The sequence below is a fragment of the Camelina sativa genome, chromosome 3, assembly GCF_030686135.1.
Source record: "Camelina sativa cultivar CO46 ecotype springtype chromosome 3, ASM3068613v1".
Taxonomy (NCBI): domain Eukaryota; kingdom Viridiplantae; phylum Streptophyta; class Magnoliopsida; order Brassicales; family Brassicaceae; genus Camelina; species Camelina sativa.
The window spans coordinates 30,325,683-30,339,888 of NC_141882.1; the positions used below are offsets into that span (position 1 = coordinate 30,325,683).

General features: G+C 35.1%; 2 protein-coding genes across 6 annotated transcripts; one reads left to right on the forward strand and one right to left on the reverse strand.

Moving 5' to 3' along the window:
• Positions 1 to 1,058: 1,058 nt before the first annotated feature.
• LOC104778356 (polyadenylate-binding protein-interacting protein 3) lies at positions 1,059 to 5,535 on the reverse strand. Of its 4 annotated transcripts, none has more exons than XM_010502786.3 (15): positions 5,201 to 5,535; positions 4,363 to 4,480; positions 4,101 to 4,256; positions 3,867 to 3,997; positions 3,552 to 3,742; positions 3,176 to 3,353; positions 2,877 to 3,074; positions 2,661 to 2,785; positions 2,518 to 2,581; positions 2,386 to 2,416; positions 2,053 to 2,285; positions 1,833 to 1,970; positions 1,643 to 1,744; positions 1,482 to 1,550; positions 1,059 to 1,376 (listed from the first exon to the last, which is right to left on the reverse strand). In XM_010502786.3, the coding sequence occupies exons 2-15, from the start codon at positions 4,466 to 4,468 to the stop codon at positions 1,344 to 1,346; spliced, it is 1,755 nt and encodes a 584-aa protein (XP_010501088.2). In that variant the 5' UTR covers positions 4,469 to 4,480; positions 5,201 to 5,535; the 3' UTR covers positions 1,059 to 1,343. The 4 variants fall into 4 exon arrangements, with proteins under 4 accessions (XP_010501088.2, XP_087363245.1, XP_087363244.1 ...); XM_087507119.1 differs by having other exon boundaries at positions 2,053 to 2,216; positions 5,201 to 5,502; XM_087507118.1 differs by having other exon boundaries at positions 4,363 to 4,503; positions 5,201 to 5,452.
• A 1,135-nt stretch (positions 5,536 to 6,670) lies between these two features.
• On the forward strand, positions 6,671 to 9,522 carry LOC104778357 (protein Brevis radix-like 3). 2 transcript variants are annotated; one of them, XM_010502787.3, is made up of 6 exons: positions 6,671 to 7,076; positions 7,225 to 7,388; positions 7,657 to 8,033; positions 8,541 to 8,676; positions 8,849 to 9,162; positions 9,258 to 9,522. In XM_010502787.3, the coding sequence occupies exons 2-6, from the start codon at positions 7,257 to 7,259 to the stop codon at positions 9,334 to 9,336; spliced, it is 1,038 nt and encodes a 345-aa protein (XP_010501089.2). In that variant the 5' UTR covers positions 6,671 to 7,076; positions 7,225 to 7,256; the 3' UTR covers positions 9,337 to 9,522. The 2 variants fall into 2 exon arrangements, with proteins under 2 accessions (XP_010501089.2, XP_087363247.1); XM_087507121.1 differs by having other exon boundaries at positions 6,679 to 7,076; positions 8,810 to 9,162.
• The last annotated feature ends 4,684 nt before the right edge of the window (positions 9,523 to 14,206 follow it).

The following is a 14,206-nucleotide window of genomic DNA, read 5'->3' on the forward strand; positions in this document are numbered from 1 at the left end:
TGCTCACAATGGGAATCTTGTGAGTTATACGAAATTGAGAGCTGATTTAGAGAAAAACGGTTTCATTTTCTAAAGCTAGACCCTTTTTATCATAATTGTTGCTGCTTTCGAAAAGCTTCAAGGTGCGTAGGCTTGTGGTTGATGAGAAATTAGCTACAAAGTCATATGGATATGAGTCTAGGCACGAGTTTGGTGAGAAATTTATCGGACTTCGAGTAAACCCGAAATTATCTGAATCCGATTGGGTAAAACCCGAATCCGACATGATTCTATAAAATATCTGAATGGATTTTATATTTATAGATTCGAAAATCCGAAAATCCGAAGATCTGAATCGAATCCGATCGAATACCAGAATACCTAAGACTATGTTGAATTCTGAGCTTATGGTCTTATCGATTCCGGGCGAGAGAACATCTTTAATTCAATAAAATAACTTTTTAATAAACTAATCGGAGTAAAATGTGACTATGTCAGTATTGTGTTTGCTACGTACACCATATTATTTGCTTTAGAGAAAAGAAATGCGTAACTATCATCATGCTTCGAAAGAGTTTACAACAGTACAGGTGTTACCTCAAAATATTATTATAATATCATCAACAGAATCTAGAAGTTCTTAAGACTCAATTATTTGATTGTGCTAATGTTTTTATAGACATTAATTAATAGTATTCAAAGACGACAAACGAAATCTCCCCTAACCTAGATCTTTACTTAACTCACCGCAATAAGATTGATTAATATAATACGAAAATACGAAGCATAAGACAAGACATGACTAAACCCATTAATCTAATAATCCCAAAATCTAAACATCACGCTTTCAAACTCCAATCATAGACACACCATTTTGTCCCTACCGTGTCTTAACACGTATATGTAAGATTGAACTACAATCGTTCATTTTTCTTTTTAAGTAATGTATACAAAATTAAAGAAAAAGGTATTTTTTTGCCTACCTAACCTGTTTTATTATAGAAGAAAAAAACCTCAAACACAGAATATGTCATACATCTAAAGATTAACGTTAAAGTTTGAATGGAGACACAAGTGAATAAAGAAATGAGATCAGCACGAATCTGTTGTAAAATCTAGTCTATACCTAAACACAACTAAATCACCATCACATCACAATGTGTTTTGTTAAATTATCCTCATAAAGGGACCATCATACATACCCATTCATCAATTTTTTTTAAATCAAAATAATTAAATAAAAATGAAAAGATTCGGTGCTTGAAATCAAAATAAAGTAAATAAAATTAATGGAACTCATTCCATCAGAAGGATTATTCGAGAGACCTTCTGCCACCACCATCCATGATGGTTTTGAACAAAAGCTAATAAGAGTCTCTTCCTTTATATGGCATTTCCTGCAATAAAAAGCAAACATGTCAGTAAACTCTCAACTCTTTCGAGCGTTTTTATTTTATTTTTGTAACTAGACAAAGCAAAAACTATGAAGGATGATAGTTTACAGGTTGGTACGGCGTTGGCGGCATGAACAGGAGTGGTCTCTGCGGAGTAACCATCATCTGTTGTGGGTACTGTTTGCCATTGATTCCAAGATTCAGTTTTACAATAGAGAGAAGAAGGTGGAAGAATTTTTGAGTCATGGTTTTTCTAGCAATAAACAAACCTGTGGACCATTTGGAGAATAATATGTCTGATTTGGACCAAGCTGTGTTGTATTATTATACATCATTGGAAGTTGTTGTTGTCCAGGAAATGCTGCTCCCATCTGTCAATTTTCAATTTTGTTGAATCAGAAATAATCATCATTTCGGCGTTTGATCATTAAGGGCAGATAAAGAAGAAAGAAAAGTTACTCCATATCGAAGATGTAATCCTGGCATCGGTGGAAGAGGAGGGTAATACAATGACCCCTCTGAGACTGGAGATTGAGGACGTGTAGTAGCTGATGGAGATGGTTTGAAACTCTTTGCATTGGGGTTCAGTTTAAATTCCTGATCAGACCTTCGTTAGTAAGAGTTTTAGAGTATTATGGACAAGTTAGATGATAAACCTAAGCACCAGGAGAAAAAAAACCTTAGCATTTGGGTTGAGTGTAGACTTTTCTGAAGATAAAGAACCAATCGAAGAGCATGGTGATAGTATTGGACGATTTGATGCTGGGGAAGCTGCAGAGTTTTCTGAATTTCTAGAGATGGAGCTTCCAGGCCACCCAGAGGAGCTCTCAGATTTCGATCTGTCTGGGAGTAGAAAGAGTCCTCCGTCAGTGAAACTTGGCCTCACAGACGGTGGTGCATCTTCATTGATATCTTGAGGTAGCATGAAAATACTTAGTTGGAAATTCAATGCGTATCAACATTTCAGATGAAAAGGAAGTAGATAGATACGATAAGCTGAAGTTGCACATACCTTCAAGACCAGACACTGATTCCTCGGATGGCTGTGTTCATACAGATTGAAGCAAACAGAACAGTGTTATACATAATGGTTATGCAAATGCCAAATGCAATCAAGAGTAGATGCTCGAAAGAGTTAACATACCTTTTTAAAATGGGAAGCTCCTAGGAATTTGCTGGTTCTTCGCTCACCCAGCTGGCTCTCATTCCTGTTAGAACGAGCTTTCAGAAACTTAATAGTTTAATGAAAAAATATTTTAAAAAATAACTATTCCAAGGACAAAAGACCTGATATTCCCTCCAACAGGAAAATCTTTGGATGGCTGTTGGGACATAAGCGGGAGAGTATGCTTATTTGAGTTCGACCAGCTCTGGTCTATGAATTTGCTATTCCGTAATTGCCGGCTGTCACCCTGAAGGACAAAAAATGGCAATATAACCAATGATTCTCCTAGAAACTACTACCAGTGAAGAACTCAACCATATCCATGATCCTTCACAGACCTTGCCAGTTGAAACAGGTTTCTTGCCATCAGAAGCAGATGAGTCACCAAAAGTCAAATTGTTGCAGCAATCCAACAATATGTCTTCTTCTTCTTCCTCTTCGTAACATGTATCATCAAACCTATTTAGCGTACAGACCGATGAGTATTTGGTTTCCTCATCAATATCAAATTTTCCACTAAGCTGGAGCCCTCTTTCCTGTGTAAGATGATTGCATGCATGAACCATTAGAAGGTAGATATGGTACAAAGATGCAACGTAAAAATTCAAGTGGCACATAAAACATTTTGTCATTTCACCTCTGCTACATGAAGATCTTGGGTATTCTCACCCACAATCTCTCTCGCAATCCTCAAGGCTTGCTCTTCTAGCTCCCTCGTTCCAGGACCTCTCTCAAGTTTTGTGGTATACAGTTCCTCATCAAAAGTGCTTGTTACTCCAAATAAAGTCTTATTGACCTCAAACTGATTCCAGCCCCTATGATATCATCACATATAAGATATGTTATAAGAGGTGTCGTTCAACCCAGAGAGTGTATATGATGAAAGAATGAGAAATGAGCACCGGTTAACCCACTGAGGATGGAGGTCTCAAACTAAACAGATTCTAAATCAGAAATTAGAAATCCTAAAACAAAAAAGGACAATATCCTACTTTAAAGAATACAGTCACTACCTCTTCCAAGGATCATCAAACACATTCTCCAGATCTGAACAGTCTGGAACATCTTCATCAGGTACCCAAGGTTTCAGCTCTCTTTCCACATCAACATTATAAAACTGTGATATCAGAGAGTCTGTTAACAGCTCTAAAGATTTCTCGGATGGAACAGAATTTGAGACCTTATCGCTGGATACAGGAAGGTCCTAACACAAAGAGCAATGACAAGAGGATAACAATGTCAATACATGAAGTAGTCTTTCTAACATTCTAGTGCCTTGACATGAACATAAAAAAACCCAATCCCAGCTGCAAGAAAAGTGTACACACCTTAGCTATAACTTGCACAAGTTCTTCAGCAGGGATAATGAGTAGCTTTGAAGGTGGGTTGCTGACAAGCGAAGAACGGGATTTTGTTCCTCGCGAATCCTTAATCAAGCATGCCATTTTCAAAATAATTCCTGAAAGTTTCAAAGCAGTTTGTAAGAGGCCAAAAAAGTGACCTCTGCTTATAATATATCACATCTCAAAAGGAACAAACAAGGTTCCCATTTAGAGCCTTACCAAAATCCTTCTCCACATTCGCAGCATGAAATATGCCACTGTAAACGGATCCATTTTTAAGGTGAACTTCTACCTGATGTCCAATCTTACAAGTTGTGAAATACAATAACAGCTCGTGAGAAGGAGTATCCGCACTTCCAGCTTCCCAACCGTTCTCTATACATATGTATCAACAAACAAAAGAATGCAGAACATCATGATGTTGGTGCTAGATCAGAATAAAAATATACATGTATATATCTATAAGCATATTATACAACACCTGTATTGTCCACAGACGGATGTGCCTTATTCACCCCTGGCTCATTTTCAACTATTCTGTGTGGAAATCCATTGGATGAAGAGGTCGAGTGAAGACCAGGCTTCATAGTTGCCTTATCCTGTTGAGTGAAAAAGAGACAAACTAACTTATGTTTTTAATTTGTCCGATCTCATGGAACTATGAGGGTGGGATACATACTGGCCTCCAATTTGCATTCTTGCCGGCATTGAAACTCCTTAAAAAATTTCTAAGTGCGATACAACTTAAATGTCATAGTCAAGTCCATACATAAATCTAATTCAATAAAACCATATTACTGGGGGTTTAGTCAACTAAAAACTATACAGAGAAGCAATGTGAATGATCAGCAAGTTCGGCGGTAGATATAGAAATAAAGTGCAGAGCAGAAACCATAAAGTAACTCCGATTGAGCCATGGGAACAACAACAAACCAAAAAAAAAAAAAAACTGCCCCCTAGTAATTGTAGGGATAAAAAGCATAAAACTTGAAAATTGGTGTTCTATCCCCTAACCAAGCATTTGAAGCCCATAAGGCCATAACTGTTCTGTAATGAGAAAAACACAGATTTAAAAAGGTTACATTGAACGTGATTCACTGCTACGAACACACACAAAAAAATTGACTTGATACATCAAACAAAGAAATCATTACTCTCAGCTCCAAATCCAATACAGAGCACAACAGATAGAAACCCTTAATCAACCAACTAAATCACCAAATTCTCAAACAAGTTCCTCAGGAATAAGTAAAGCTGAAGGCGAAAAAAATATCAGAATCTGAAAATATAACAGAGAGACTTGGGAAAATAATATTTACCTCTCAATAAAGCTGGAATCAACAAACCAGCCTTTAAAATAAAACAATGCTAAGATGAGACGACGGTGATAATTTCCACCGCGGCGAATTTAGGGTTTTTTCCCGGACAGAGTTAGGGTTTACCGGCGAGTTGCGGAGAGAATCGCGGTAAAGGAGTCACCAACAAATCAAATCTCCAGAGAAGAGATTTTGATTTGATCCTTTTTTAAAGCAATGAGCAAATTCAGGGAAGAACATAAGACGAACAGAAACAGATCGGTTTGGTCGACGCGAGGGGTATATGATCTCCTACGCTACGGAACAGCGTATCATTCAGTTATTGGGCCGTTTCTTATGATCCATTAACTTTTTTAACCAACTAATATCTTTAGTAAAAACAAGAATTTTTTTTTAAAAAGATAATATCTTTTTTTGTTTGTTAAAAAAAATATAATATCTTTAGAAAAACTATCTCGAAATTTTCTGCATATATTCTAGAGATATACATTTTTTGTTTTTGTTAATTGAAAATTTTAATCAGTATATATATATATATATATTTTTAACAGCATTTTAGTTAATTTTTTCTTGTAAGTGTTTAAATATTTAAAAAAAAAAAAATCTAAAGTACATGGCCATTGGCACATTCAAACAAGAATAATTTTTACATTAAACAGAAAGTGACCTTTATATTGACTTTTGAGAAGGCATGATATGTCTTGCGCCTGATGATGTGGAAGTTGTACTTGGAGTTTTAATAAAACTCATAATTAAATCAAAAGGCTTGAACTTTCGAGGAGAATAAAAAGATGGGTAAGAAGTATTGTGAGGTGTAGGTGGGGAACAATTCTACAAGAATTTATATTATAATCATCGCTTTTTGAAATTTTAACGTTAAGGCTTAGTTGCACGCTCTATCATTATAGTTTCATCGTTTAGAGTCTTTAGACTTTAGAGCAAATCATTTCACACCTTTTATCAATTTTATAGAAAACAAAGTCTTTTATAGAGTAATGTGATTGGCGTTAAGAGAAAATTTATGTGTTTATTAAATGTTTTTCTGATTCATAAACTTCACAAAATGCTCATTTTGGAATTAATTTCTCCTCTGATAATATTATTCACAAAATGCTCGTATCTTTTTGCATTATATTATGTATGTAAATAAGATTTACGTGACTGTTACGATTAAAAAAATAAATTTAATCGATTTAAAGTAGGCTAAATATAGTTCAACAGTGCAGTTAACAATGCAAGCAAGTAAATCAATCTAACATCTTTTTAAATCTACCTTGTTAACATTTAAAATCATAAGCAAACAAGGGTAAAAAGAACATAAATAGTCCAAATATTTTGAATGATGTTATATATAGTTAACGGTAATAAATATAGTTCAACAGTGCAATTAATATTTTCCCGTTGTGTACAAGTTTTTTTCTTTTTATTTTTGTTGTCTTTTTGGTTATATAAAAAAAATCATTAATAAAAGAGTGGGGCATGTGACACAGAGGATCAATAAGAAACACAGTAGACCACACTCTTCGTGTTTTGCAGTGTCCAACGAACTCAAAAAGCCCAAATCTCAAAGCTTTTTTCTCTTTCACTTTTTCCCCAAATCCGCAGATTCTGCTTCTTCAGCTTTGTGTTTCTACAGTGTGTGAGAGAGAGAGAGAGAGAAAGATCGATACTTTGACACTGCTCTCATTCTCTCTGTCGCTTTGAACCAGACGAAGAAGCAAGAGAGAGAGAGATAAAGAGAGTTTAATGCGAATTAATGGGTTTGATCTACAGATCTGTGTGCCCTAATTTGTCTCTGGCGTAACGGTCATATTTTACCCGGTTTCAATTTGAGCTCTTCATCGCTGCGTTACTGTGATCTCGGAGCCTTCTTCCAAGTGTAAGTCTTTTTCTTTTTTTTTTTCCCTCTTTAGTATCTGCACTGAGCAAGAATCGTGATTTTGGGTTTTGGAGTCTTTTCTTAATTCATAGTTTTGATCTGGGTTTTGCTCAAAATGTGATTTTTTTTTCTGGGTTAATGATCTCAGGAATATTTTAGGGCTCGTGTAGTGTGAAAGAGATGCTGACGTGTATAGCGTGCACGAAGCAGCTTAACACCAACAATGGCGGATCTACTCAACAAGACGATGAAGAAGATGGAGTTATTGGGACCCCTAGGACTAAGCAGGCGATTAAATCACTGACGTCACAGGTAGATTAGTCTTGTATCTTTCCGAGTTGGTTCACTTTCATGGATTGTTTGGTTCAAAGAGAAAATGACAAAACAAATTAAAAAAAGACATAGACTCGTGGTTTGGTAGAGACTTGACTCCTAGTCTTAATCTGTATTTCTTTCTTTTGAGTTTTTATGATTAATTCTTGAAACATTTATTCCTCTGAATTGTCAGTTACTCTCTTATCTGTTAGTTTTTGTCAAAGCATGTGACTCTTGTACATATGTGACTACTGTTTCATTTCAGCTAAAGGACATGGCAGTAAAGGCTTCAGGGGCATACAAAAACTGCAAACCCTGTTCCGGGACATCAAACCGGAATCAGAACCGAAACTATGCTGATTCAGATGCTGCTTGGGATTCTGGAAGATTCCATTATGCATACCAGAGAGCTGGGACTGCAAGCTCAACTCCAAAGATTTGGGGGAAGGACATGGAGTCCAGGTTAAAAGGGCTTTTTAGTGAAGAAGGTACACCTACGCCCATGAGTGGCCGAACAGAATCCATAGTGTTCATGGAAGAGGACGAGGCCAAGGAATGGGTCGCGCAAGTGGAGCCAGGTGTTCTCATCACATTTGTGTCATTACCTCAGGGAGGGAATGATCTAAAGAGGATTCGGTTCAGGTAATTGTTTCTAGCCAATATTGAACTGAATGTAATGTCGTGTGTTTACCAATTGATCTGCTTTTGCTATATTATTACAGCGTGATAGGTCTTAATTCTTGATCTGATTAGTTTTCTTGTCACATCCATGAGTATTACAATTGTCCAGCGTGATAGGTCTTACTTCTTGAACTGTTGCTACTTGTGTTTTTTGCTGAGTCAATTGAAGTCCAGATGACCCTGGGCTTAAAGAAGCCTTTGTCTGTCAATGGTTTTCACGCTATGTTGAAATTAAGAAACACTAGGCTCCATATTACCGAGACTAGCTTGAAGCTTCTGTCATGGTCGTCAAATATGGATAGTTTGTCCCCAAAATTGGTATATCTAGCTTTTGGAGATTCTTTGTGGTGTGCAGATGCTGAGTTTTTGTATTACATGTCAGACACGTTCCCCTTTGTTGCTAAGCTAATAAGAGTTTGGCTGATTCAAGGCTTGATGGTGATGTTTTAAAATCGCTACATCTTGCAGTCGTGAGATGTTCAATAAATGGCAAGCTCAAAGATGGTGGGCAGAGAATTTCGAGAAGGTTATGGAGTTATACAATGTGCAGCAGTTCAATCAGCAGAGTGTGCCGCTTCCAACTCCTCCTGCATCCGAAGATGAGGTAATGCTATTTCACTATTGAACGCTCAATTTTTTTAAATGACTATCACAACCAAAGCTTTATGTGTTTTATCTCTCTTTAGGTTATACAATGTTACAACTTTAAGCTTCAATAATCAAAATCATGTACTTAGGTCCTAAATAGATTGTTTGGAACAACCTTGTTGTGCCAGGGGTCGCAGATCCAGTCCGCAAAGGACAGTCCTGTAACTCCACCCCTGGACAGAGAGCGACCTCGCAGCAATATTCCAGGCTCTTCTGGTATTGCTTCAACACCAAAGCTCTCTAGCATCAGTGGAACCAAGACTGAAACATCATCTATTGATGGTTCTGCTAGAAGTAGCTCAGTAGATCGATCAGAGGAGGTCTCAGTGAGTAACGCAAGCGACATGGAAAGTGAATGGGTAGAACAAGATGAGCCTGGTATCTACATAACTATCAGAGCTTTACCAGATGGTAATCGCGAGCTTAGACGTGTTCGATTCAGGTACATAACACAAAAACCTATTGTACGTGCTATATTACATAAATACATACCACTCTCTTTCTCAACATTGAGGACAATGTTGGTTTATTTTGTAGCCGAGACAAGTTTGGGGAAACACATGCGAGGTTATGGTGGGAACAGAACAGAGCTAGGATACAACAGCAATACCTGTGACTTGATAGATTTACTAAGTGGAGCAGCTACAAGACAAAGAACATTAACAAAACACTTTTTTTTTTCTATAATTGTAACTTAAACAAATACTTTCTAGTTTTTTCCTCAATGACCTTGGTCCTTCCTTCGTGTTGGATATTATTTATTTTTAGAGACCTAATTCTATAGGACAAAATTTGTCTCTCAGTAAGTCTCTATTGTTAACATGAAAAAAGTGAAATATGAGATAATATATGAATATAATATAAGTTATTCCAATCATCAAATTGGGGGGAAGAAAATGAATTATCATTTATCATTCGAAGATTAATGCAATCGTCTCATATGCAGTTCTAAAGTGTCTTTCACTCGCCACAGCGTGGTCCAATGGCGAATGCACACCATATGAGGTTTGGACATGGTGGTAATGCTGGCCTCGAGGTTGCTCCATCTCCATCTCCAGTTGAAGTCGATGCCTAGCTACCAGCAACCACAGATAGGTGATCTTAACTAGCCAGCAAACTTCTGAACAAAATCTAACATGCTTACTTGTTGAGAGAATCATAACAAACTCTACTTATTCCTGTATTCAATGCATAAATGTCTCAGTTGTCTATGAATAGCTCTCTCTTTCTAGCTTCTATATCCTCTCTTGTACTACAGACACTGCTTCAGTATCGAATATTGGAAGGCAGAACATAGTTTAATTCTCTGGGCCAAGTAATGCGGTCCTGTCTCTATTAAGTCAAAATCAAATGGGAAAAGCAGGAAGAGAATTTTATAATGCATGTGCTTGGTCGTTTGAGTGTTGTGCTTCTTTTGGAATACTCTGTTCTTTTTTCTCCTATTTTAGCCATGAGAGGGTTTTGGGGATTTGGGGTGAGAGCTACTGTTATTTTGAGTGATGTTTCGTAGAAAAGATTGTGTTGTCATTGTTCTTCTTTGAGTTCTGTGTCACTCTTTTGTGTGCTTTTCTTGGGATCCCCAAAACATTTCTTTCATATACTCTCCCGAATTTTCATAAAGAACATTGGTTCTTGAGCTTGACCCAACTTTCTTCTGCACTAAGAATATGAACGCCACTTTAAACAAACGTTGTTAATTAGTTTATGAGTTGATTAACTCATTGATTGCTTTGGTTTCTTTTTGTATAACTTCATGAGTTGATTAACGTTAATGACTATGACAACATGCCAAGAAGAATCTAATTGATGATGTTGTTGACATTTATGGAAACTTAGGAGTTACTTTATGAAAATGGTCTAGAATCTTAATCAAGTGCCTATTTGTTTCCTCTCTCTTTTTTTTTTTACCCTTTTGGTAAATGATTGATCTCTATGGGCTTCTAGTTCCTTGCCTTAAGTGATTTAATTTGGAGTAACTAATACTCTTTTCGCTTCATCGTTCACTTGTTTTCTTCTCTGTAATGATGTATGAGGAATCATAGGAGTCAAAGCTAACAATTATAAGACTTATTACTATGGAATCAAGGATTGACAAATAAAGTGTTTTTGAGAATCCTAAAATTTGTTGTGTTTATAAACTTATTTTTTACTCATCAAGAATGGTTGAGAGGCCTATAGAGTATATAGACTAGGGTAGTAGAGTTCATCAATTAGGGGGTTTATGATCAGATTATGTGACATTCTCTTTAAATATGAAGTCTGTTTTTAAAAATTAGCAGATAATGATGGGCAATTATGCTCTACTGACCCCTAGCCTATATCCTCCTTAAGGAGCAAAGCTGTTTGTCAAAATAAAAAATAAATAAAAAAAGGAGCAAAGCTTAAAATGGAAAATTAAGTCTTATACACAGTCGTATCTATTAAATTTTCTCTTATTTTGTAGAAATTAAGTAGAAAGTGTTATGATTGGTTTGGTAATTATAGAACCCCTAAACCCTTAACTTGTTGAAGTTTTCTTATGAATTGCTTATTGTTATAATTTTGTCTCTCAAGTTATCAAAATGGAATCTCTTTTACTGCATGCACAAACTCAATATAATGAGAAACTGTCATTTTCTTGTAACAGCAGTCCGCACATGCATGCAAACTCTGCAACTCAGAATTTTTGTGGGTTTCCAATAAAAATGGAGAACATATTATAGATCAGCATAGCTTAGAGTTATAGGTAAAAGTGAAACTCGATGAAAATTTTAATTCTTTAATATAAACATAAACTGTACTATGTATATCTGTGCTGACTATATTACTTTCAGCTAATGGAACAAACTTATAAATTATCTGAAATAAGTGAATATGAAAATGAAGTTCTTGTGTTTTCAGCATGTTGTAATGTACGTTACGCATATATCTCAAAGATATGTTTTGTCTAGAATTCAATATATAAATGTCTGTTTGTTTATATAAAAGCCAAGTAAAGAACAGCAAAAGTGTACGAGGATGGGTCCGGTTTAAAAGTAGGTGTTATGAGTGGGAAGTTTCGTCGATTCGAAGGGACGATCATTTTGCATTTTTTTATAAATACAATAACTAATTTATTTGACAGAATTTTCAAATTTGCCAAAAATAGTTAATTTGTTTATAACAAAATAATTATCAAATCAAAAAAAGTTAGCAATTTCCCTCACTTGACACGTTAAATGTTGGATTTAATGGCCAACCATCTCGGACGTACACATCTGAATTTGTAACAAATTATTCCATTTGAACTTTTATAATAGTAGTAGCTTCCTTTTAAAATTTTTATCTTGCATTATTTATCCCTAGTTTCTCTTCTTTTGGAGTATATTTTTAGATATTTCTTGTCTTTTTCCTTGTATTTCTTTTTTATTTGGGTTGTAATTGTTTTTTTTAAATTGAAGTTGATATTTAATTTCAATGAAAATCATCAGTTTATTTTAAAAAAACTTTTATAGTAGTATTGTATATAAAGGAATTTGTCAATCAAACGTTTGGAAATAATCTAAACTAATATACTCTTATCTCTAGTTCTAGTGTTTTTTTTTTTTTTGTCAGCTAGCCCCAATAGACATGATAGAAAACTAATCTCAAGACTTAGCCCACGAGAGTAATCATTTAGCCAATGAGCACCATTTCTTTTTGAACATGCTCTCATTCTTAACTATTGTTTCCGTTTCGTTTTATTTTAGTCCAAAAAGTTACCGCAACCAGAAAAATTCGTACAAATTGACGATTAAATTTGTTTAAATATTAAATGTATATTATAAACAAACAGAACGAATACGCGTAACGCATGCAAGGTGTATCATTAGTAATATTGTTAATTTGGTATTATTTTTTATAATATTTTAAAGATCGGGGTTGGACATACAGATTTACAAAAGAGATTGCGGCTAAAAGTGGAAAATAAAATACATACATTTAATAAAAAGTTATTTCTGTTAGCTAAGTGTATTCAAAATTAAATATCTATAGGTGTAATCACGGGAAAAGGGCCATTTTCAACCGGTACAATGTTAAAAATGTCAATTTATATTTATACAAACATCAATTTCTATTTATATTCTATAAAATTCAAATTTTATACCCAATTTTATAAAATAGTGCCAATTTCAAAGTCAACATCAATAAATATTAGTCAAGAGCTGACTCAGATGACACGTATTTGAGGAGGTGGCATCGAGCATCAAAAATGATGTCGTTTTGATGCTTTAGTTTCGTTTTAAAAAAAATTTAACTACTTAGAATCGAACCCTGGTCTCTCAAAGTTTAAAACAAACCTTTAACCAATTGATCCCACAAACTTATTCAAAATAATATGGAAAGATTATGTTTATAACTATATCGACCGATCTCCCTCCTTCCTCCTCTTCCTTTCTTTGTTGGCATTGTCGATAGCTGTTCCGCCATGGTTCTTTGATTTTCTTCTCCACAGTATTTGAACCGATCTCTGCTTGCTAAGAGAGACAACATATCAAATTTTTCTAACTTCTCTAGTTTTTATAATTTTGGCATCCTCATTCAAAATTGACTGGAAAACAGAAACCCTAGTGATGATGATGATGATGATGATCATAGAGGAACATAGAATCTCCAAAATTTAAAAGAATTAAAAAGTAAAACATTAAATCTTGGAAAACCACAATAAACGGAAACAATCAGCGACTGGGCCAACGGAGGCGGATCTAGATGGAGAACGCAGCAGCCATTGACGATGCCAAGAAAAAAAGGAAGATGAAGAAGTAGAGATTATCGCACGCAGATATAGTTATAAACATAAAAGTTCCCAAATGTTTTGAATAACTTTGTGCATGGGATCAGTTGGTTAAAGCACTGATGAAAAGATTAATGGACCAGGGTTCGATTCTAGGCAGTTGCATTTTTTAAAAAACGAAACTAAAGCATCAAAACAACGCCGTTTTTGATGCTCGATGCCACCTCCTCAAACATGTGTCATCTGAGTCAGCTCTTGACTAATATTTGTTTATATTGACTTTGAAATTGGCACTATTTTATAAAATTGGGTATGAAATTTGAATTTTATAGAGTATAGGTAGAAGTTGACACCGATCGTTTGTATAGGTATAAATTGGCACTTTTGACATTGTACAGGTCGGAAATGGCCATTTTCCCGTGTAATCACATGCTAAAGACTGATTGAATTAAGTAATCTATAGTACACTTTTATCTGAGTTAATCGTTTAACCTATACAGTATTTTTCAATATTGCCATACATATAGACTTCCTTATACTTGTCCCAAAAATAAGCCATTATTACTTTCAATGGAGACTCGATCTTTAACCTTCTCCATATATCAAGTACGAGTTAATGTGGTAAATTCATAATTATCAACTAGGTTTTACTCCGTGGTACACCACATGTCTATTATTTGGTTGATATGATATTGTAATAGTTTTGTGGTGTTTGTAGTCGATTGTGAATTGCATCTATATATATACTGTTAAC

Excerpts from the sequence above, each read along its gene's own strand:
- LOC104778356 (XM_010502786.3), bottom strand. The coding sequence starts at position 4,468 with ATGAAGCCTGGTCTTCACTCGACCTCTTCATCCAATGGATTTCCACAC. Across the intron at positions 2,582-2,660 it reads CCTGTTGGAGGGAATATCAG|GAATGAGAGCCAGCTGGGTG; the intron begins GTCTTTTGTCCT and ends TCGTTCTAACAG. Across the intron at positions 1,971-2,052 it reads CACTCAACCCAAATGCTAAG|GAATTTAAACTGAACCCCAA; the intron begins GTTTTTTTTCTC and ends AGGTCTGATCAG.
- LOC104778357 (XM_087507121.1), top strand. The coding sequence starts at position 7,257 with ATGCTGACGTGTATAGCGTGCACGAAGCAGCTTAACACCAACAATGGC. Across the intron at positions 8,034-8,540 it reads CTAAAGAGGATTCGGTTCAG|TCGTGAGATGTTCAATAAAT; the intron begins GTAATTGTTTCT and ends TACATCTTGCAG. Across the intron at positions 9,163-9,257 it reads CTTAGACGTGTTCGATTCAG|CCGAGACAAGTTTGGGGAAA; the intron begins GTACATAACACA and ends TTTATTTTGTAG.